The 23,002-nt window shown below is 36.6% G+C and overlaps 2 protein-coding genes across 10 annotated transcripts in view; both read left to right on the forward strand.

Annotated features, from left to right (window-relative positions):
- LOC143249764 (unconventional myosin-Ia-like) overlaps positions 1-1,839 on the forward strand; it is a 224,206-nt gene extending 222,367 nt beyond the window's left edge. For 4 of the 5 annotated variants that reach the window (XM_076500153.1, XM_076500154.1, XM_076500152.1 and 1 more), the window contains one exon: positions 1,554-1,839. In XM_076500153.1, coding sequence (XP_076356268.1) covers positions 1,554-1,670 — 117 coding nt within the window. In that variant the 3' untranslated portion in view covers positions 1,671-1,839. The remainder of the gene's footprint in view (positions 1-1,553) is intronic. The other variant, XM_076500149.1, reaches the window with a different exon arrangement.
- A 3,948-nt stretch (positions 1,840-5,787) lies between these two features.
- Positions 5,788-23,002, forward strand: part of Myo95E (Myosin 95E) — an 88,194-nt gene continuing 70,979 nt past the window's right edge. For all 5 annotated transcript variants that reach the window (XM_076500140.1, XM_076500142.1, XM_076500144.1 and 2 more), the window contains exons 1-5: positions 5,788-5,811; positions 10,612-10,718; positions 10,965-11,112; positions 12,278-12,396; positions 15,245-15,331. In XM_076500140.1, the coding sequence (XP_076356255.1) occupies positions 10,971-11,112; positions 12,278-12,396; positions 15,245-15,331 (348 nt within the window). In that variant the 5' untranslated portion in view covers positions 5,788-5,811; positions 10,612-10,718; positions 10,965-10,970. The remainder of the gene's footprint in view (positions 5,812-10,611; positions 10,719-10,964; positions 11,113-12,277; positions 12,397-15,244; positions 15,332-23,002) is intronic.

Below are 23,002 nucleotides of genomic sequence, written 5' to 3' on the forward strand. Positions count from 1 at the left end.
GGTCTTTGAGTGCCTCTGTTTTTCATGTTATGTTATATCAACTCTTGATTACGCGGTATCTTTTTGTATATTGTTATATCAACTCTTGATTATGGGGTATGTTTTTATGCTATATCAACTCTTGATTATGGGGTATGTTTTTATGCTATATCAACTTTTGATTATGGGGTATGTTTTTATGCTATATCAACTTTTGATTATGGGGTATGTTTTTATGCTATATCAACTTTTGAGTATGGGGTATGTTTTTATGTTATGTCATATCAACTCTTAAGTGTGTGTTATATTTTTATGTTATGTTATATCAACTCTTGAGTATGCGGTATGTTTTTTGTGTTTTTATCAACTTTTGACTATGGGGTATGTTTTTTGTGTTGTTTTTATCAACTTTTGACTATGGGGTATGTTTTTTGTGTTGTTATATCAACTCTTGAGTATAGGACGTTTTTGTGTGTTATTATATCAACTCTTGATTATGGGGTATGTTTTTGTGTGTTGTTATATCTACTCTTGAGTATAGGAAATGTTTTTTGTGTTTTTATCAACTTTTGTCTATGGGGTATGCTTTGTGTGTTGTTATATCAACTCTTGAGTATGGGATGTGCTTTTATGTTATGTTATATCAGCTCTTGAGTATGGGATATGCTTTTATGTTATGTTGTATCAACTGTTGAGTATTGGGTATGTTTTTTGTGTGTTGTTTTATCAACTCTTGACTCTGGGGTATGTTTTTTGTGTTATTATATCAACTCTTGAGTATGGGGTATGTTTTTATGTGTTGTTATATCAACTCTTGAGTATGGGGTATGTTTTTATGTGTTTTGTGGCTGTTTACGTATTGTTTTAGGTATGACCAGAACTGATTAAGATCGGGTTGAGTAGAAAGAGTTCCATCTGTATTCTTGTAGTTGTTTTCGGTTTCGTATTTTGTTTCGTATACTTTTGTTTTTTTTTATGAACTTGTAGGTCTCTTGTGTTAATGTAGCTCTTCAGAAGTTCATTTATCACATGTTATATTTAGTATGTTGTTTATATTTGAGGACAGCCAGACCTACAGCTTTGGTAAGGTACTCAGTTATTGTTTGGTAATGAATGATCGAATTTAGTAATAAACTGTCTAGATTTCGTAGAAATGAACACAATCACGTTATGCTTAATATACAATCAATTCTATGTTACCTTACCTTATCGGTGCATTTACACTGAATTTATTTGGCTAAATAAATTAGCGTAAATTTATTAAGCAAAACAATGACAACAACAACAGGCAATTGCTGCCCATTCTACAGTTTTATCTTCAACAACAATCTAATTTATGCATTTGATGTCCATCTGCTTGAATTAAAAAATGTTTATGGATGAGACGTTTTAGTCACTGCTGACATTGTAAACTGTATGAAACAATAAATGATATAATTTGATTTCGGTATATACGAAGATACGATCATTTAATGTAATGAGTCAGTATTGCACAATTACAATAACACCGTGCGTTCTAACGTAATATATTCTACATAGGTTTGTTGTGTTCTTATAACTGTTTCTGTTTCTAGGGCAAGTATATGGACATAGAGTTTGACTTGCTGGGTCAGCCTTGCGGTGGAGTCATTACTAACTGTAAATTTTGTTATTCTATTATTACTTTAATCAGTACTGAAGTAATCTTTTAACATTCTAGATATTTATGTCTTGTAACATTTACTAACTTTAAATGTTGTGATTACTTTAATCAGCACTGCTACAACTGGCTTATGAAGTAATCATTTAACATGCTAGATATTTATGTGGCAATTATAATTGATATTTCTAACAAAGAAATTTTTTCTTATTAAAACACACGTTTTATGTTTCGATAACTATTTTGTAAGATGGTTCTGTATTGCAAAGCTGAAATTAAACTTTTATCTTTCAAAATCAACATTGGTATACATATTTTTTGTACTTTATGTGTACTTATATTGATAACTCTGGTTTTTATATTACTCTTTCGTCATCAGTGAAGATACTTCGTAATATATCAATGAAAATGGGAATATATTTTAAAACAGACGTAACTAAGTGTAAGGCTACGTCAAGCTATCTAAACTTAGAAAAAATAAAAAAATGGAATAATGTATCGAAATAATGATAACCAACTTTTTTATTCAAATACATTTAAGTTTAATTTTGCTGGATCAAATTATTTATTTATTTATTTTTAATTTGCTTAATTTCGAATGATAAACGAACGTTTCGAAACAAACCAAAGAGTAGAGATCTTGAAAAGAATTACGTCAAAACTTTGACAAGATTAATAAGAATATTACGTCATTCCATAGGGCCCGAATAGATAGGAGCTTTCACACCCCTCTTAACCAGAAAAAGTACTCATAAGTAGGCCTAATAACCTCCACATGCCAGTTATTTTGCATCCTCCGCCCCACTTTCGTAAAGTCGTTACCATCCTCTCCTTGTGCCTGAGACAGGTTAAGATGGTGGGCGGAGCACAGATCGCCCATTGTGTAACTAAAAACAACCAGATAATGAATCAGCCTAAAGTTATATTCACTGTGTAGCGATTTAACTTAGTACAAGTACTTCATGTTTAAAGGTAACGCGATCATTGCAAATGCAGGAGTTACTTTCCCATTAATATATATATATTAATGGTATTCAACATTCCCCCTAACGGTAGATTAATCCATACCTATAAGAAATTAAACTTCTATAAGAAAGTGCTGTCCCATGCTTTTATCATATCAGTTGAACTGTATTTTTAATGTTAACCCACCAGTTGAGCAAAGTATGAATGACTGTGTTTTTAATGTTGTCCTTTCAGTTTAACAATGTATAGATGAACTGTGGTTTTAATGTTGTCATTTCAGATGAGCAAATTAAAGCTGAACTCTGGTGGTTTGAATTTGTCTAATTTAATGTATCAAGAATCTTAGGGTCTCAGTTTCGAGACATGATGCTACCAAACACTTTTCGCACTTTCAGCTGCGAATGTGTTATATAAAAGTGACATTCGTTCTCACTGTTCAGTTAAAAGTATTTTGAGATGGCTGATACCCACTAGTTGCCTTCCGTCTGGTCTGCTGTACAAAATTAAAAATGGTCATGCTTGAAATATAAAGGGTATCTGACTTGACCGTTTCTCCCATTATAAGAATAATAAATAATAATAATATGTCGTTCAGCTGAAAAGACACACTTACCCGTTGTATTTCACTTTACCCATGATATGACTGCATCTCTATATAAGTTACGACAAATTAATCACGACACGTAATACATTTTTCTTAAATAAATAAATGGAGTATTCTACAAGTTTATTCGTGCGGATTTTATAATAAGTTGTCAGGAAATGTACAATGACTCATTTTAGATTATTTATTTTACTGTAGTTTTTTTAACAATTAGTCATGATTAATTGCCCTCTTTTCTGTTTTACTTTTCAGATCTTCTAGAAAAGGTAAGGACAGACAGTGTCAATTTTAATAGATATTTAACAGGCGTAGCCTGTAATCATAAGTTAGTTTGTATTTAACGGACGTAGCTTGTAATCATAGGTTAGTTTGTATTTAACAGACGTAGCCTGTAATCATAGGTTAGTTTGTATTTAACAGGCGTAGCCTGTAATCATAGGTTAGTTTGTATTTAACAGGCGTAGCCTGTAATCATAGGTTAGTTTGTATTTAACGGACGTAGCTTGTAATCATAGGTTAGTTTGTATTTAACAGACGTATCTTGTAATCATAGGTTAATTTGTATTTGCAATCATATTAAACGTCTATGTTTCAAGTGTAATAAACTTATTAACGTTCTCATGACGTATTAAACGTACATTTATATTTACACACGATAAACACTCCGTATCTTTCGCCGGGTAAGAACAATTCATATATCCAACGTCAGTAAAATCATATATAGTTTGAACTCTAATCGAAAAATTACTGTTAATATTTTTAGTAAATTTAACATTGTAAATTGTAAGTCTCAATACAACGATCACCATTTAAACCACCATAAAACAACCCACATTTAAAACCACAACGTAGTTACTCATATTTCAAGCGACAATAAAACAAATAATTTTGTGAACCAAAATATTACAACCATAGTTAATTACTACAAGTATTCAACTACAAAATACGATAAATACTCCTAACAATCAGAAGAAGTGTCACATTTTCAAGGACCAGAAAAGAATGGTATGTGTCTCTAATTAAAGTAGAACAGTTCATATTTTTAACCATAGTAGCCAACTACAAAATCAGTTCGTATTTCCCACTACAGTAGAACTTACCATGTTCCTAACCACTGTATAATAATACGTATTTCTAACAACTGTGTCCTAATTATATTATCTACAGCAATATAATTTCTCGTTATTGTTTTCATAGTGTGTAACACTTGCAAAACGAAATAGTCATATTATTTTCATACCAAAAACGTGTATATATACACACAAAACAAAAACCATGCTATAATGGGACTAAAATTCAGAATACTTTTTCTGTTATTATTCTTTGTTGTCATTCTTAAGTCATAATGTATAATGTCTGTAAAATATTCCAAAAGTGTTTGATTGTTATATTTTTGTTTTGTATTAAGTTCCTTATTGTTTGTGGTGCTGATTTCAATCGCCTCTGGACAACTAATGCATTTCGTAGTATTATATATATTAATTTATACACGTATAGATGTGTGTGTGTGTTTAGTTACAATGACAAATTATTTTGGTGCGTCATATTTATCAGTAATTAAATGAAAGATGTGTAGAAACACGTAATTAGATGTATATATTATGCTGACTGAACTGAGGTAACTTTGGAATGTCTAAACATGTGAATTAAAAGAAATGACATATGTGTAGAACTATTATAGAAAATTGTTTAAAGTGTACTAAAGGTTTTTATAAAGTATTAAAATACACAAGTTACAAACATTAAAGTCTGAAAACATATGAAAAAATAGCTTGATTTTACAACATTTTTGCCCGGCATGGCCAAGTGGGTTAAGGCGTTCGACTCGTAATCCGAGGGTCGCGGGTTCGAATCCCGGTCGCACTAAACATGCTTGCCCTTTCAGCCGTGGGGGCGTTATAATGTTACGGTCAATCTCACTATTCATTGGTAAAAGAGTAGCCCAAGAGTTGACGGTGGGTGGTGATAACTAGCTGCCTTCCCTCTTGTCTTACACTGCTAAATTAGGGACGGCTAGCACAGATAGCCCTCGAGTAGCTTTGTGCGAAATTCACAAAAAAACACATACAACATTTTGACTACCTAACATCACTTAGATTAATATGAAAATGATAACATTATCACCAGCGAAATAAGTTTGTGTATCATTTATCATTCGACAAGAAGTAAGGAGTTTGGATGCTAAGTTGCAAGTTGAAAAGTCATTAGGTTTAGCGTAAACTATTCCGTATTTGTACTTTACGATAGCTCACCAGTAAGTATGTTCTCATGAAAGTTTTACATTTACAGTCTAAGGCAGTTTCCCTACACGTGTTCAAGTGCAGTAAAACTAAACGTAAACTAGTTTGTCCATAAAGTGTAGGGTGGTGTCCCTCTGTGCATGTCTAATTTCAGTAACCTAACATAAACTGTTTCACACTTATAGTTTAAGCTATTGTCATTCTTTGCATGCCCAGTCGCAATAAACTAAATGTAAACAATTTCATCCTTACAGTTCAGGGTAAAATGCACTAATCCTAAATTGATCCTTTCTTACAGTCTAGAGTAGTGTCTCAGGCCCAAGGTGAAAGAAATTTCCACATATTCTACCAGATACTCAGTGGAGCAGATATTCATTTTCTCAGTACGTTATTTTGTGTTCTTTAATCCAGTGTGTAGCGTAGTAAACTAGATAATAACTGTATTTACAGTCAGTATAGACTTAGATACGCTTCGAAAACAGTTTTTTTTTTACTACTGGTTTAGAAAGTGCATTATTTCTAGTGGTTTTAGGAATCTCTAGCTGAGGCGTAGACGTCTTCTGCCTTGAATCTATATCGGTAAATTTCATTTTCTAAATGTACGATTTATCTCGTATTCTTCCATGTGCTAAGTAGTTAAGGAGATTGGTAGTTCTCTTCTTACGATAAGTTTTAAACACATTACTGTCCGACTATCTAATTTAAGGATAATATTTTACTAAGATTTCTTAGTAGTTTTGTTTTTTAAATTAGTGGAAACAATTTTAATTGTAATTTTGTTTCTTAATGTAAGAAACTTAATTATGTTTGACATAATCAAGCAACAACACTGCTCATTGTTATCACAAATGTGAACTAGAAGTATCATCATTGTTTATTTTAGTCAAAGTAAGAGAATATTTTAGGCGATCATTGGTTTATGTTGAAATTTAGCATTGAGCATTAGTTTAATAAATATTTAAGGGTACATAAATATTTTACACGTTAGTGTATTGATAACACTTGTATGCATAATATTAGAATAAGCTTTGGTCTTAACTTTACCAAACACCTGGTCGAATTGTTTAGTACAGTATACTCTTTGCAAGTCTCTCGGTGGGACAGCAGTAAGTCTTCGGATTTACCCTGGTAAAATTAGAGGTTTGATTCTCCTCGGTGGGCACATAGCCAGTTGTGTCTTTACTATAAAAGTAAAGAACACGAACACTCAATTTGCAAAAAAGAACAGAAAAACATTAAATATAAATATGGGTTTATTTCTTCCTTTTTTTCTTATTCCCTCACTAATCTTCCATTTTACCCTTTTCTAAAAAAGTACACGAGTCTGGTTTAATTGGGAAAGAAGCAATATCGTAATGATGTCGCATTGTGTTAGTGACAGACTTCTACTGTGTTGACTTGTCACAGGTATAAATTCTAAGGTCTTTATGGAATAAATGCAAATCTTTTAATTAGATTTTAGTATATTTTCTATTTAATCAGTGTAAATCTACAATCCAGGAGATTCCCTATGTATTTTGTTGTATTTAGTATGATTTTAATATTTTAATTGTACGTCACGCATCTAGCTCAATATTTTTTTTTTTAAATAATATCCTTGATAGGATAATATCCTGTTCGCATAATACTCTAAAAATTGGATACCCTTATTTGGACTTATTATTAATAGCCTATTGTATAGCTTTGCATTTGTTTAATCATAAACAAAAGAAACAGTATCATTAAAAGTAATTCCTAGGTCTTGGTTTTATAATTTCTGTAGCTTCTAATATAGATATTTTTAGCGTTATATATGATTGTTATTCAAATCAAATAGTTATACGAATTTAACGACAAATATTTGTCAAGACTTATTTTGGACGCCAGCTACTTATTGTATTATTTGACCATAAAAGTATCGGTAATAAAAGTTTTTATTGGACTACTATATTTACCACATCTACGATTGCAAAGTCTGCTGTGAATTTTATAAGTATCTGTCTAAAAATCTTGTTCAAATATTGAATGACCGTCATTCGACTTTTTTTTTTTGTCGTAGTTTCACGTTTTGTTAAACAAATTTATTTTGAAATTCTTCTAGTGGATTCTAAACTTTATAAACATAAACTAGAAGTGAGCTAACAACATGTTGTTTTGTGTGTTTTTGTTGGGTTTTTTTGACAGTCTAAAATGTAAAAACATTATGGTCATTCCTGCTCTTCAGAAACTGATCAATTTGTCTAGCAGCGTGGCAGAGAAAGAAAGAATGAGATCACAAAGTCTGTTACTATGGCAACTATTCATTGATTGGGTCTGGAATACAATACATGTCTCACGTTATTCAATTACAATCAGGTTTGTGTAGTGACCCACCATCAGAGGTACCCCACCCCCACTTTCTTGCAGCAGCGACTAGTAAATTGCTAATCAAGGCTACATGTATTTCTTCTTAGTACACTGTATTTTTAGCCTGAAGTACATAAACAACAAATAAAAAATATATGATCTAAAATTAAGTTGTGTAATATTAGGCAGACCTTCAGTCTAAACATGTAAGCATTACCTCGATATTTGCACTGTAATCTTAAATCTGCCATTCTTGTCAGTACTTAAACGTATCAAAATAAAACAAAATATGAATGTGCAATACCTCGTGTGCACGAGACTTGGCAGCAACGATAGGTAGTTACATGCTTTCAGTTTATAGTCACGTCGTAAGCTTTATGTAATATGCAGTTAAAATCCCAAATGTTATCAACGGGTAACCAACGGTCAATCCCACTATTCGTTGGTAAAAGAGTAGCCCAAGAGTTGGCGGTGGGTGGTGATGACTAGCTGCCTTCCCTCTAGTCTTACACTGCTAAATTAGGGACGGCTAACACAGATAGCCCTCGAGTAGCTTTGTGCGAAATTCCCCCCAAAAAAAAAAATCAAAACAACATTATATATGACTAATGTGTGAGGATTCCAAACAACATTATATATGACTAATGTGTGAGGATTCCAAACAATATTGTACATGACTAATGTGTAAGGATTCGAAACAACATTATATATGACTAATGTGTAAGGATTCCAAACAACAAGGCCCGGCATGGCCAAGCGCGTTAAGGCGTGCGACTCGTAATCTGAGGGTCGCGGGTTCGCATCCGCATCGCGCCAAACATGCTCGCCCCTCCCAACCGTGGGGGCATTATAATGTGACGGTCAATCCCACTTTTCGTTGGTAAAAGAGTAGCCCAAGAGTTGGCGGTGGGTGGTGATGACTAGCTGCCTTCCCTCTAGTCTTACACTGCTAAATTAGGGACGGCTAACACAGATAGCCCTCGAGTAGCTTTGTGCGAAATTCCAAAAAAAAATCAAAACAACATTATATATGATTAATGTGTAAGGATTCCAAACAACATTATATATGACTAATGTGTAAGGATTCCAAACAACATGATATATGACTAATGTGTAAGCCCGTGTTTTCTGTTTGAAGAGAAGTCACTTTCATTCTATTAAATTAATTTCCCCCAACAGTAACCTAAGAGCTACTGTATAAAATATTTGTTGTTTGTAGTTGAAGCACAGCTGCACAGCGGGCTGTCTGTACTCTGCCCACCACGGCTATCGAAACCAGATTTCAAACATTGTAAGTCCATAGACTGTCCTATCAGGATGTGGAATATTTGTCACTTTTTACAGTAGTGCAAATTTGTGTCGTTATCGTTTTATTATACTCGTATCTCAATTAGTGGCATTAGATAATTGCACCTCCACGAAAGAAATAATTACCTTACATGCATAATAATAATTTAAAAGTTATGTAAGAAGGTCTAGTTAAAAAAAAAAATGTATTTGTTGATCCTAGCAAATAAATTGTTAATATTTAATGTTTAGGCCCAGCATGGCCAGGTGGGTTAAGACGTTCGAGTAGTAATCCGAGGGTGCAGGTTCGAATCTCTGTCGCACCAAAACATGCTCGCCCTTTCAATCGTGTGGGGGCGTTATAAAGAGGCTGTCAATCCCACTATTCGTTGATAAAAGAGTAGCCCAAGAGTTGGCTGTAGGTGGTGATGACTAGCTGTCTTTTTTCTAGTCTTACGCTGCAAAATTAATGATGGCTAGTGCAGATAGCCCTTGTTTAGCTTTGCGCGAAATTCAAAAACAAACAAATTTAATTTTTAACTCGCATTAAAAACATAAAATAGAACACGTGATGTTCAGCTAAATACACACTATTATAACTCCCTCCCCAGTGGCTTAGCGTTAAGTCTGACGGTTTATAACGTTAAAAGTGAGCTTCCATACCAGTGGTGGGCACAGATAGTGACTCAATGGTAAGTCTGAGAGATGATAACACTAATCCCCCAGTGGCACAGTGGAATGACTGGGGACTTACAACACTAGAAACCGGGTTTTGATACCCCTGGTGGGCAGAGCTCAGATAGTCAATTATGTAGCTTTGTGCTTGACTTCAAACAAATAAACTGATAACGCTAACAACTAGGTTTTGATACCTGTAGTGGACAGAGAACAGATAACCCATTGTGTATCTTTGTGCTTAATAACAAACAAACAAACAAAACATTTTATTACTTTCACTGAAGGACCCTCGTAATCACAGGGTCGCTGGTTCGAGTCCCCGTCACACCAACGATGCTCGCCTTTTCAGTCGTGGGGGCGCCATAAGTGACAGTCAATTCCACTCTTCGTTGGTAAAAGAGTATCCCAAGAGTTGGTGGTGGGTGGTGATGACTAGCTGCCTTTCCTCTGCTAGCACTGCTAAATTAGGGACGGCTAGCGCAGATAGCCCTCGTGTAGTTTTGCTCGAAATTCGAAACAAACTTTTACTGAAATGTAACACTGAGCGCGTTGTGACGTTAAAAATTAAGAATAAACAATACTGGGAGAATTTCTTTTGTGTTTTCAATACTTAAGAAACAAAAAAATTATTTATTACGGTACCAGCTATTTTCATTAATAATAAGAAACACGTCTTTAACTATATTATTAATAATAAAACAACTGAAAATTATTAACATTATAATTACTGTGTTACTCTGAAACATTACTTTTTAATTTTTTTTCATTAAAAATATGTTTCGGTATTTCCTGTTCGTCAGACCTACAACAGTTTCTTTTCCAGTTTGTGTTGTCGTTTTTGTGTGTTTATTTAATGCATATCTTTCAACACGCACTGATTTTATTTTTTTTAGAAACACTAAAACTCCAAAGAAATTTGGAAAACTACACTATACTGAGCCATTACAGGTGTTTGCAAATAGAAACTGTTGATGACAGAGCAAGTTGGATACTCACGAAGGTAACTTCGAACGTTTTTTCTGCCTTGTTGAACGACATTTCTCATGGTAACTAGAAATTTGAATTTTTTACACCAGTATGTAATATAGGTTGATTTCTAAATAAAGGTGAAACTACCTCTACTGGATGCATTTGATGAATTTTTGAAATGTTAAAAGTTAAGTGTCTATAAATTATAAAATTATACAATAATCATAATGACTTATTCTTTCATGGCCCTCACACACACTTTCGGGTTATACCCTAGAAAGCCATGGAAGTCGTTGGGTTTCTTCAAGATGAAATTCTGGCTACTTTTCAAATTGTTTCCAGTGTGTTGAAGTTTGGGAATCTACAGTTTATTCCTCGCGCCAACATGGATGGTACAGAAGGATGTTCACTTATGAACGAGTATGGTACGTTAGAACAGGGTTGATAATTACCATTAACGTAGATGGTATCGTTCGTTACTTGGATGGTAACAAGCATATATGACGCGTTAAAAACTAGGCTAATTAACTGCTTTTAATTTAGATGGTTTGAAAGTACTTCCCTCCATGAAATAGAAAAATACATGAGAACTGATTTAGTGCCAACGTGAATGTGCATGCTATCCCGAATATTTAAGAAGAACCTTTATATTTGTCTAATATCAAAACTGCGGTGTATTGCATAAAAGTGATTAAAGATGTTTATAGCAATCTGCCAATGTAAAGTTATAATGAAGGTAAACTTAGCTGATAATGCAGAAACATCAGAATGCGTGTTCATAAATGCATGGTTTTGAACGGACTGCATGTGCGTATTTTAGACTTAGATAAGTCGAGAAAAGCGTGGACATTGTAATTAGTGTAATGTTCATTTCTTTAGGAAATTACACGCTAGTTAATGTTGTTTGTGTGATATGCTTTGCAGATAAAAAAAATAAAATTGAAATCGAAGCGAGTTGTCTCATGATGACAGCGATATTTTCCCATCATGTAGCATACTCGTTGCATTAAAAGGTTTGACTCTGAAAAAAAAACAAAAATAAAAGGTAAAGTGATTCTGAATGTAAATCCGGACTCTTCCAACAAAAGCTTTTCTAACGATACAAGGTTTGTAGCGTTTGACCTAGAACTTTGCAAAAGGTATACCAGCGACTCATTAAGATACATTCTTTAATGCCATGAAGAGAATTACAACCAAGGCAAATAAACGGTGTATGATATTGTTACTATGCAGACATCTGGTGCCATGCTCTTTTTAAAGTCAGATGTTCTTGCTTTTATCCGTTGGAGACGTAACTAGGCTATGTCTGCCATTGTACATTCATCTGTTTCAAGCGATCACATACACATCACACAATCAATTTATTGTGCATATGTAAATAAATGGATTGTTCTATAAGTATAATTGTAGGAGGGAATACTAAGCAAAACGTCAGTCAGTGGAGTTTATACGAACGCCCCTTTATTGTCTTGCAGTATGCGATGCATAATGAGCGTTCCGAACTAATGTGATATTATGAAACTGTATGAAGTTACAAGTAGTAACTGTTGTTATAATTTAATACAATGAGCATATTTTAACTTTTTATAGAACTGTATGATATATGTGAGCTCCTGAAGGCAGACTTTCGAGCAATTCAGGCTGCTTTAACACTGAGGACTCTGGAAGCTCGACATGATGTTGTCGTTACAGACCTTTCTGCCTCTGAGGTAGTGTACTTGTGAGAGCTTAATAGTATGCCAAAAAGTTAGTAGATAAATTAAGTATACTTAACTGTGTAACTAGCTAAATAAAATGAGTATTTGATGAGTGTATAGGTCAAAAGGTGATTGGATAAATAAAAGTTCAGAGATATTTTATAATTGTTTTAATGAAGAGGTTTACTACATCTGATATGTTACCTTTTTAACTAATGACCTCAGTCAAACTGTAATCATATGTAACCTTGTCCTCACTTTAATCTTGATTTTGAAAAGTAACTCTGACCCCACTTTAATCTTCACTTTCGTAAGTAACCTTGTCCACTCTCTAATCTTCACTTTCGTAAGTAACCGTGTCCCCTCTTTAATCTTCACTTTCTTAAATAACCTTGTCCCCTCTTTAATCTTGACTTTCATAAGTAACCTTGTCCCCTCTTTAGTCTTCACTTTCGTAAGTACTCTTGTCCCCTCTTTAATCTTCACTTTCGTAAGTACCCTTGTCCCCTCTTTAATCTTCACTTTCGAAAGTACCCTTGTCCCCTCTTTAATCTTCACTTTCGTAAGTAACCGTGTCCCGTCTATAATCTTCACTTTTTAAAGTAACCTTATCCCCTCTTTACTCTTCACTTTCGTAAGTAACCATGTCCCCTCTTTAATCATCACTTTCATAGGATAAATAAACAGGCAATATATTTGTTTAGTTTGTTTATTATATTAGCACAAGACTACCCAAGGATTAAATACTCTAGCCGTAACTTATTTTGAACTGATAGACGAGAATAAAAGTACCTAGTCATCAGAACACACCCAAACTTTCAGGCTATTTTAATTGAATATTGTAATTGTAACATCATTCTTCTATCGTATCGACAACCACAAAGTATCGAGCACGATTTTGCGGCAAAGGAACGTGAACCATGAATTCTTCAATTCACACTTCGGCACGCTAACCAGTTGATCATGCCCAACCCATTAACGCTTCTGTTATAACAAGCAACAGGATATGACTCGCCATGTATAAGTGTTTACAGTGATGCCTTGCATTCGATATTAAAACGTTTAATGATTAGGTAAATTAAGGAAAGAATAGTGAAAGGATATGTAAAAGAATTAGTATAATATGGAGAGTGAGTATCATGAATGGAAAAGGCATCCTGACGATAATGTTTTTTTTCATAAAAGCAGAATGTTGGTAAAACTTTCAGGAGACTTCGAGCACTTCTTTGAAAGAATGTTTGCTAAGAAAATCCCATGCATATTTGGTGTGATTGAAGATTGAAGTATGTGCACATCTATTCGTTTTGCCACTCCCACCATCTTCTAAAGTGAGAGGGCAAGGTTAGCAGGTGGGGTGGTGGTATCATTCATCAGGCTAGAGTCTGGTTTTAGATTTTTTAAATGGGCGCGTGCTTGTGACGTGGCTGCAGCGCGAAGTGTGACTTATCTGTACAATAGAATATTACTTCATGTGCCATTGGTCTGATGGAGATGATCTTTATACTGGTGTAAACAAGCTGTTTCTGACTTGTTTTGAACAAAATGCTTCTCTTTTGGCATGTGTCATAACGCCCACCTTATGAGATCTGTTTATGGTCAAGCGGGATACACTTGCAGCTATGAACGTTTGATTCAGTCTCTGAACAGGTACCTTACAATTGCAGCGAATCAGAATCGACAGACTGCAGTCATCTTCTGTTATGGACCGTGGTTTGCCTTGTGCAAGTGCTTGAGAAACTCTATAATTGATTTGGAAACGGGTACACTCTCTGCTGATAGTATTAAAAAACATCAACTTCGAAATATGTCTTTATTGGTTCACATAGATTTATAAGCTGTCCTCATTAGCTGTTACGAAATTTTTGGGTCCGAGCCTAGTTTACTGGTAAGCATGTCTAATATGTGTATCTGAGAATATGTTCTAGATTCATTGTTAAAAAAGTGCGTCATCTTATAACATGCAAATGTTTTCTATTGATTACTTGCCTTTCCTCTAGTGTAGTAATTGAAAATTAGGGACGGCTGTGTGCAAAATTCCATTCTATAACTTAACACGGAATTTTGAAACAAACAGTTGTGAATTTATTATCTAGTTGAATTTATGAATCTGTAGTTCAGCTGAATCTTAATGATCTGTTAACTAAATACTTGTTGGGCGCGAAAACGTTAAAATAACTTAAGTTTTTATGAATGTGTAAATATATTGTCAGCTGCATTTATATGTTAGGTCAAGAATATCGCTTAAAGCTTCCCAAATTGATATGATGTACGTGTTCATAATGGCTTTCTTTTTATTAACGTCCTATATATGGATTTAATGTATGTTTTTTCTTCTTGAATGCCATTTCGGTAGGGCTGACAACTTTAAGTGAGATTGGACTTTTTTACAGATAAAAATACATGTTTTAGATATATGTATTGATCCTAACATTAAAACAAATGTATGAAACGCAGAAAGGACGTAACTGCCTCTGTCTCATACCAAATGGTGCCACTGATGTTTTACACCTATATATGACAACGATTTGTCGGAGAAGATAATATTTTTTAATTGTTTTAGGTACGTGGGTTTCGTAACTAATGCATTAGATTTTATGGGCACTCTATGTTAGAACACGTTGTTAAACTAAGCATAAAGCAGAAATCGGGACAAGAGGACGTACCTCAATAATTAAATTGGGGTCTAATATCAGTGCCCTCCCCTCTAATATTTTACAGACAACGTTTTTCTATTTAGTATTTTCTATGTAGGCAGTGGGCGTTTATTATTGATTGTCAAACATTTCTATTCATATAAGACTCTACCTCCTTCCCTACTGACATGACTAATAAGATACAGTTTCTTTCCATTTTTCTACAGGCCACGTATGCAAGAGATGCCTTATGTAAAGCGTTGTACAGCCGTCTATTCACTTGGTTGGTGAACAGAATTAATGAAAATATACGGGTAAGAATGCTTCATATGTATTTTACGGCCACAGAGCATTAACAAATAAATACAAAATCTTCAGATTTAAGTAAAAGCTTAAAAAATTATATATTGGTCGCATGCTGGTGGTTAAGCGGCAAGTCCGAGGGCTCATAACGGTAAACATCGGGTTTCGACACAAGCGATAGGTAGAACACAAATTGTCCCTCGTGTGGCTTTGCGCTTAATAACAAAAATATACTTGTCTATTAAAAGTGGTTTTACTTACTGCAAATCTTTGGAGCAAGTGACCTTTTTCGTATTAAAATGTTTTGCTCAAGTTTTATTGTTTAACTTTTGAATGAACACGTTGTAGATGTTATTGTTAATATATTTTCATACTAACACAGTACTGTTTACTGATAATTTTCTCGAGGAATGAAATATTGGATGAAATGTTTCTTACGTTAAAATCAAGTAAATGAAAACTTTTTGAAAAAGGAAATAAATGTAGAGATGGCTAATTAATCAGTTCTTCAAAAACAATGTAAACAAGACAGTAGGGAAGATATTTGCATCATTCCTACATAATAGCACAGACTCGTAGTGTAGTAGAGTGTTGACAGATAAAAATAGGATTAATTGTGGTTGAATATTCATACATATTGCTATATATCAATTCTTAGCCATGCTATTTCGTAGGGATGGTATAAATGCTATTCCTTCTGTCTTGTTTACATTGCTTTTGAAGCCAGGTGGTTACGGAGCTTGACTCGTAACCTGAGGGTTGTGGGATCGAATCCCCGTCGCACCAACCATGCTCGCCCTTTCAGCCATGGGGACGTTATAAAGTTAAGGTCAATCCCACTATTCGTTGGTGGGTTTTGATGACTAGCTGCCTTCTCTTTAGTCTTACACTGCAAGGTTAGGGACGGCTAGCACAGATAGTCCTCGCGTAGTTTTGGGCGAAATTAAAAAACAAACAAATAAACAATACATCGGTTTTGAATGACAGATATTAGCCATCTCTACATTTATTTTCTTTTTTGAAAAGTTTTGCTTTACTTCTTTGATTGTTTTTAATGCAGTGTTTCCATAAGCATAAGAATGTTATATTTATAACTAAGTTCTAAATACAATGAGATTTCAACTGTAGTATTCATCTGTTGTTAGCTGGTGATTCATGTTTCACCCTGTACTTAACTTTTTGAAGAAACATGAAATTTCTGTGAACAAACTGACTTCAAAGAATATTGGTAACATCTCTTACACTACAATTATAATTTTAAAAAATACTACTAGTTATTAATAATACTTATGAAAGCGGATAGTGAGTTTGAAAAAATGTCACCTCGTTGAAATTGGTTGACATCATTATTTTGATTCTGATCTACCATCTAATAAAAAAGAAGCAAAGGAGAGATGAACAAAACATTCAGACTTTTTGCTATGACATTTACAGACATTCCCAAAACATGTGACTTAGTCATTACATATTCATGATGTTCTAAAAACACGTAGATCCAAAAAGTCTCCCCTCGGTGTGGATTCCTGTACGTGGTGAGGGAACCTCCCAGGGAAGGTTCTTTTCTGTCTGGTTACCTTCTCTGGGATCTAAACATCCACCCACGTGTTTGCCGTGCGTGGCGACCCGTGAAGGGGAGGAGAGGATTCTGGTGGTTGAGGGGTCCAACCCTAACACACCACTTTGGCATTGAATTCCTGTAGACGGGCGGCTTTTTGGTGGCCCCCCTTGGGTCAATCGGCTGGTCCACTTGGGTGTTGTGGACATTGTGCCTGATGCTGGTGTTTGGGTATTGTGCTCACGAAACCCTGGCGTTGCTGGATTGTCCTTGCATGACATTGTATTACGTCCCCTCGTAGGGCTCCATGGTGGGTGGAGTCAGTGGGTAACGAAATTTTTCTTTTTTCTTATGGATCCTCCTTCAAAAAATTTAAATAAAATAGTGAAAAAACAATCAATAGATAAACAACCACGTCTTGAAGACTCTGAGCAGCAATCTTCAACATCTGTATCACTTGTACCTCATTTTCTTATATTACATTCTCTTTCAGAAAAACCTTTAGGACAAATGTCCCCCTTTTTTATTCAGAAGGGACTAGAGGGTCTTGCTGGCTCTCCAAAGTCAGTAAAGAAGCTTCGATCTGGAGACATATTAGTTGAAACATCCACAACCCAACACAGTGAACTCCTCTTGAATTCAACGGCAATTGGGGATATACCTATTGATGTTACCCTTAATGCTACCTTGAATTCATCACAAGGGATTATTGTTGAGAGGGATTTGAAGAACGTCGCCGACTCAGGGATTCTTGCTGGTCTCTCCACTCAAAGAGTTTCTGCAGTGAGGCGCATCTCCACTCGCAAAGATGGAGTTACACTGCCAACAAATACCCTCGTTTTGACATTTCCATCATCACGTGCACCTGCCACCATCAAGGCAGGTTATCTAATTTGCAGGGTACGGCCATACATTCCAAACCCTCTCCGATGTTTTCAATGTCAGAGGTTCGGTCACTCAAAGACATCATGTCGTGGTTCCCTGACATCTGCTCGTTGTGATGGCAAGGTCCACGATGCCTATGAATGTGACATGGACCCACATTGCGTCAACTGCAATGGTTCTCACACTTCCTACTTTCGTTCTTGCCCAAAATGGTTGGAGGAAAAAGAGGTGCAGCGTTTGAAAATGACTCATAACATTAGTTATCCTGAGGGTCTGAAATTGCTGCCCGCCACTCCATCTCGGACATATGCTGCTGCACTTCGTTCCACAACTACAGTGGGAGTGCAGACAGATCTCTCTGTGCCTCCAAGCGAATCGTTTTCAAAACAAATGAAAAGCCTTTTGACCTCCATGGTTAAAAAGGTTGATGAATCGACTTCCACACCCATCTTTGTTCCTCCCATACATTCCAACAAACCTCAAGATCCACATCCTTCAGTTTCAAATACAGACATTTCTTCTGATGCATCTTTTTCTCCCACCACAAGAGGCAAAATAATTATTCGTTTGCGTCCTCAGTCACTGGAATCCTCTTCCAATAACAAAAAACCTGCCCACCCGACCCAGAGCAGGATCCATAGAGGTTGATAGACCTCCTCCGACTAAAGACAGTAAAGAAAAAAGACGTGGTCGTAAACCGAAGGGTTCTCCAGCCACTTCACCTACCCGTTCTTAAAAATGGCCACCTTGATACAATGGAACTGTCGAGGTTTACGTTCTAATCTCGATGATATCAAAACACTGATTGCTTCCTACCGTCCTGTATGCCTTTCCTTACAAGAAACATTTCTAAAACCTGCTGATACAGTCACCATTCGGCAGTTTTCTCTGTACAGAAATGACAGGCTGTGTGATGGGCAAGTACATGGAGGGGTGGCACTATTGGTTGATAAGCATGTGCCCACCCTGTCTTTGTCACTCAACACACCCTTGGAGGCCGTAGCCATCCGTGTTTCCTTGGGTCATACCATCACTGTTTGTTCTCAATATCTGTCCCCTGGAGAGATATATGATCAATCAGACCTTGATGCTCTTGTTGAACAGTTGCCGTTTCCCTTTCTACCCCTAGGGGACTTTAATGGACATAATCCCCTCTGGGAAGTGCTGTTATTGATGGGAGGAGTCGCTCTGTGGAGCGTATGCTCTCTGATCACAACCTTTCTCTTTTCAATACTGGTTCTTCCACTTATTTTCATGCACCTAGTCAGTCCTTTACTGCTATTGATCTCTCGGTTTGCTCCCCTTAATTATTCTCCCATTTTTCATGTAGGGTTGACAATACTCCACTAGGCAGTTATCATTTTCCTATACTTTTCAAAGAGACTGACCGTGGTCGATGCCACCTTACCCGCATGCCCCGGTGGAAGCTGGATCAGGCAGACTGGTCCACTTTCAATGCTCTCGCAGAACTTGATCCTGCCATCGTGAATCAGCCATCAATAGACGACCATGTGGCAGCAGTAACTGGCTGTATTATACAAGCAGCTGCTCAGTGTATTCCTAAAACCTGGACACGTTTTCCACGATATTCTCGTCCGTGGTGGAATTCTGCTTGCCACTTAGCACGGAAGGCTCAAAAACGGGCCTAGGATACTTTTCGTAGATATCCCACACTTTCGAACCGCGTCGCTTTCCAACGGGCCCGTGCACATGCTAGGTGGGTAAGACATCAAAGCCAGAAGGAATCTTGGATTAAGTTAAGTTCACAACTAGTATATCTTCTACCACCAGTTCCAAGGTCATATGGGACAGGATTCGAAAGGTCAGTGGGCACTACAATTCTGTCCCCCTCTCGATCTTACTCTCCGATGGTCAGGAGGTGGCTGATGTCCGGAGCATCGCTGATACTCTAGGTGAAAGCTTTTGCCAGGTATCTAGCACTTCTGCTTGTTCCTCCACCTTCTTGGCCATGAAGACTCGGGCAGAGCGTTCACGTCTTTTCTTTCGAACTGACTGTCTCTTTGACTATAATTGTCCCTTTACACTGGTGAAACTGAAAATGGCCCTTCATCGGTATGGCAGCACATCTGTTGGACCTGATGATGTACACTATGACATGCTGCACCATCTATCTCCTGCTTCTCTTGATGTCCTTCTAATTGTCTTTAACCGGATCTGGCAGGAGAATGTTTTTTCTGATGCCTGGCGCCAGGCTATTATTTTACCTTTCTCTAAGCCAGGGAAAGATCCCAAGATTCCTTCAAACTACCGCCCAATTGCTTTGACGAGCTGTCTCTGTAAGACCTTAGAAAGGATGGTTAATGCTCGTCTTGTTTGGTTTTTCGAATCAAACAACCTCCTCTCGCACACCCAGTGTGGGTTCCGACGACAGAACTCCACCACAGACCACTTATTTCGACTTGAAACATCAATCAGAGAAGCCTTTCTCAAACGCCAACATTTGTATCAATATTCTTTGACATTGAGAAGGCTTATGACACAACATGGAGGTATGGCGTTTGCGAGACCTCCATACATATGGGTTAGGTGGCCATTTACCCATGTTTATTTAAAAAATTTTAATGGATAGGAGATTTCAAGTTCGTGTGGGTTCGACACTTTCCCGTTCTTTTGTACAGTCCCTCAGGGCTGTGTTTTGAGTGTCACACTTTTCAGTATAAAGATAAATGCCATCACTGAACAACTCCCTCTCACTATTGTGAATGGGCTGTATGTTGACGACTTTCACATCTCATGTCAGTCGTCGAACATGAGATATATTGAGCGGCAACTACAAACTGCCCTCAATCGTGTACTGAAGTGGACTATGGCGAACGGCTTTAATTTCTCTCTCTCTAAAACCGTTTGCATGCACTTTTGCTGCCAACGGGGTATTCACCCTGATCCTGAACTCCATATTGGTGAAGTTTCGCTGCCAGTGGTCCCTGAGACCACGTTTTTGGGGCTTATCTTTGACCGTAAGCTGACCTTTATACCACACTTAAAGCAGTTACGGGTCAAATGCAGAAGAGCACTGAACATCCTCCGTGTCTTCTCTACTGCCAGTTGGGAAGCAGATCGATGCTCAATGTTAAAGGTATATCGTGCTCATATTCGATCAACACTCGACTATGGATCAATGGTCTATGGCTCTGCCAGACCCTCGGCCTTAAAGATGCTGGACCCCATTCATCACCAAGGACTTTGACTCTGCACCAGAGCTTTCTGCACTTCCCCAGTTCAGAGCTTATACATTGAATCTCATGAACCTTTTTTGCACCTTTGCCGTTTGCAACTATCTTTAATATATTCTTTGAAACTTCGTTCCTTACCAAAGCATCCCACCTGGGGATGTGTTTTCCTTCCTCAGTGGGCCGTACTTTTTCAGAACAGACGATCTGCTATTGCTTTTTTTGGCCTTCGCATCCAGGCGCAATTGGATGAATTGGGTCTGTCCTTGAATAACATTGCAGAATCCACAGGTCAGCCCATCCCACCATGGCTTATTACAGCCCCCCCAAATGTGACCTTTCTTTCAGTCATCTGAAAAAGGCAGATACTCCAGATTGGAAGTACCGTCATTTATTTAATGAACATCTTTCAAACAATCGTTCCGTTCCAATTCATACAAATGGTTCCAAATCAGGTAACTCTGTGGGCTCTGCTATGGTTTGCTGCGTTTCGGTGGTTGCGTGCAGAATCCCCTCTACAGCTTTTGTGTTCACTGCTGAACTGTACGCCATATCTCTTACCCTGGATCATATTGAAGCTGAGCAGTACTTCAACTGCACTATATATACTGACTCGCTTAGTTCTCTACTGGCCCTGGAATCGCTACACGTTGGCTCACACCCTGTTCTCACTGATATTCAAAACCGACTGACCCATTTCTCATTTACTGCTACTTCTATCCAGTTTTTCTGGATACCCGGTTATGTTGGTTTTCGCTGGAACGAGCTTGCAGACACGGCAACTAAATCTATCTGCTTCAGCACTATCACCACTGTGCCTATTTCATACGTGGACTATGGTCCTGTATTCAAGGCTCGGCTCCGTGCCAGCTGGCAGTTCGCTTGGAGTGAGCAACGCGACAACAAACTTTTTCAAATAAAACCCTATATTGGGCTTTGACCATCTAGCTTCCGTAAGGTTTGGAAGGAGGAAGTTGTTTTAACTAGACTACACATTGGTCACAGTTTTTTATTTCATAATTTTTTTTATCTGGAACTGTTGCACCAGTGTGTAGTTTGTGTAACACTCAAATCACTGTAAGCCACATTTTACTTTCTTGCCATTGTTACGTCTCTCAACGACGGCTTTATTTTAAACATGTTTTTTCCCAGGGTTTTCTGTAACATTGGTCAGTGTTATTGGTGATGGTGACACTGTCTACCTTGATAAAATTTTTAGTTTTTTTAGTGGCCATTAATCTTTTTAATCTCATTTAAGTGTTGGATATTTATTCATTACACCTTTTAATTGTGGTTCCCTTTTCAAAGTTTCAATCTCTCTTGTTCAATTTGAAATTGGAAAATGGCCAGAACATTAAATAACTCGACACCAGGACTGGAAAGGCCAACTTCAGGTGACTAACGCTGCTGTTTGAACTATCCGTTTGAACTACCCGTTAGTTGTCCTGGCGAGTTGTTATTCCAATTTTGCTGCATGTCTTTTAAACTTTTATTACTTTACCCTTTGGTATTGGCCATAATGACACATAACCCGGAACCAGGACTGGAAAGACCACCTTCAGGTGACTGACGGTGGTTCTGGTACTTGCCTGTTAGTCTTCTTGGCGGGTTATGTTCATTACCATTCTGCTACAGAAAGCCCTTTACAACTTTATAGACTGGATGTCAACATCGGTTTTATGCAATTTTCTGTTTTTTAATTGCTGTTTTGTTTTTACCTTCGTTTACTTTTACAAATTTTACTACATTTACATTACTTTTACCTTTTTACTGAACATTTGGCTACTCAATATTACGATTTTGCTATATGTCTTTTAAAACTTCTATTATTTTACATTTTGATAATGGGTGCTATGACACACAACCCAGAACCAGGACTGGAAAGACCAACTTCAGGTGACTGACGGTAGTTCTTGAACATACCTGTTAGTCTTCCTGGCAGATTACGATCATTACCATTTTGCTAGAGAAAGTATTTTACAACTTCTTTTACTCTGCTTTCTTTCTTAACATTGTAGACTAGGTGTCAACATTGGCTTTATGCTTTTTCT

The sequence above is a fragment of the Tachypleus tridentatus genome, chromosome 4 (assembly GCF_004210375.1).
Source record: "Tachypleus tridentatus isolate NWPU-2018 chromosome 4, ASM421037v1, whole genome shotgun sequence".
Lineage (NCBI taxonomy): Eukaryota > Metazoa > Arthropoda > Merostomata > Xiphosura > Limulidae > Tachypleus > Tachypleus tridentatus.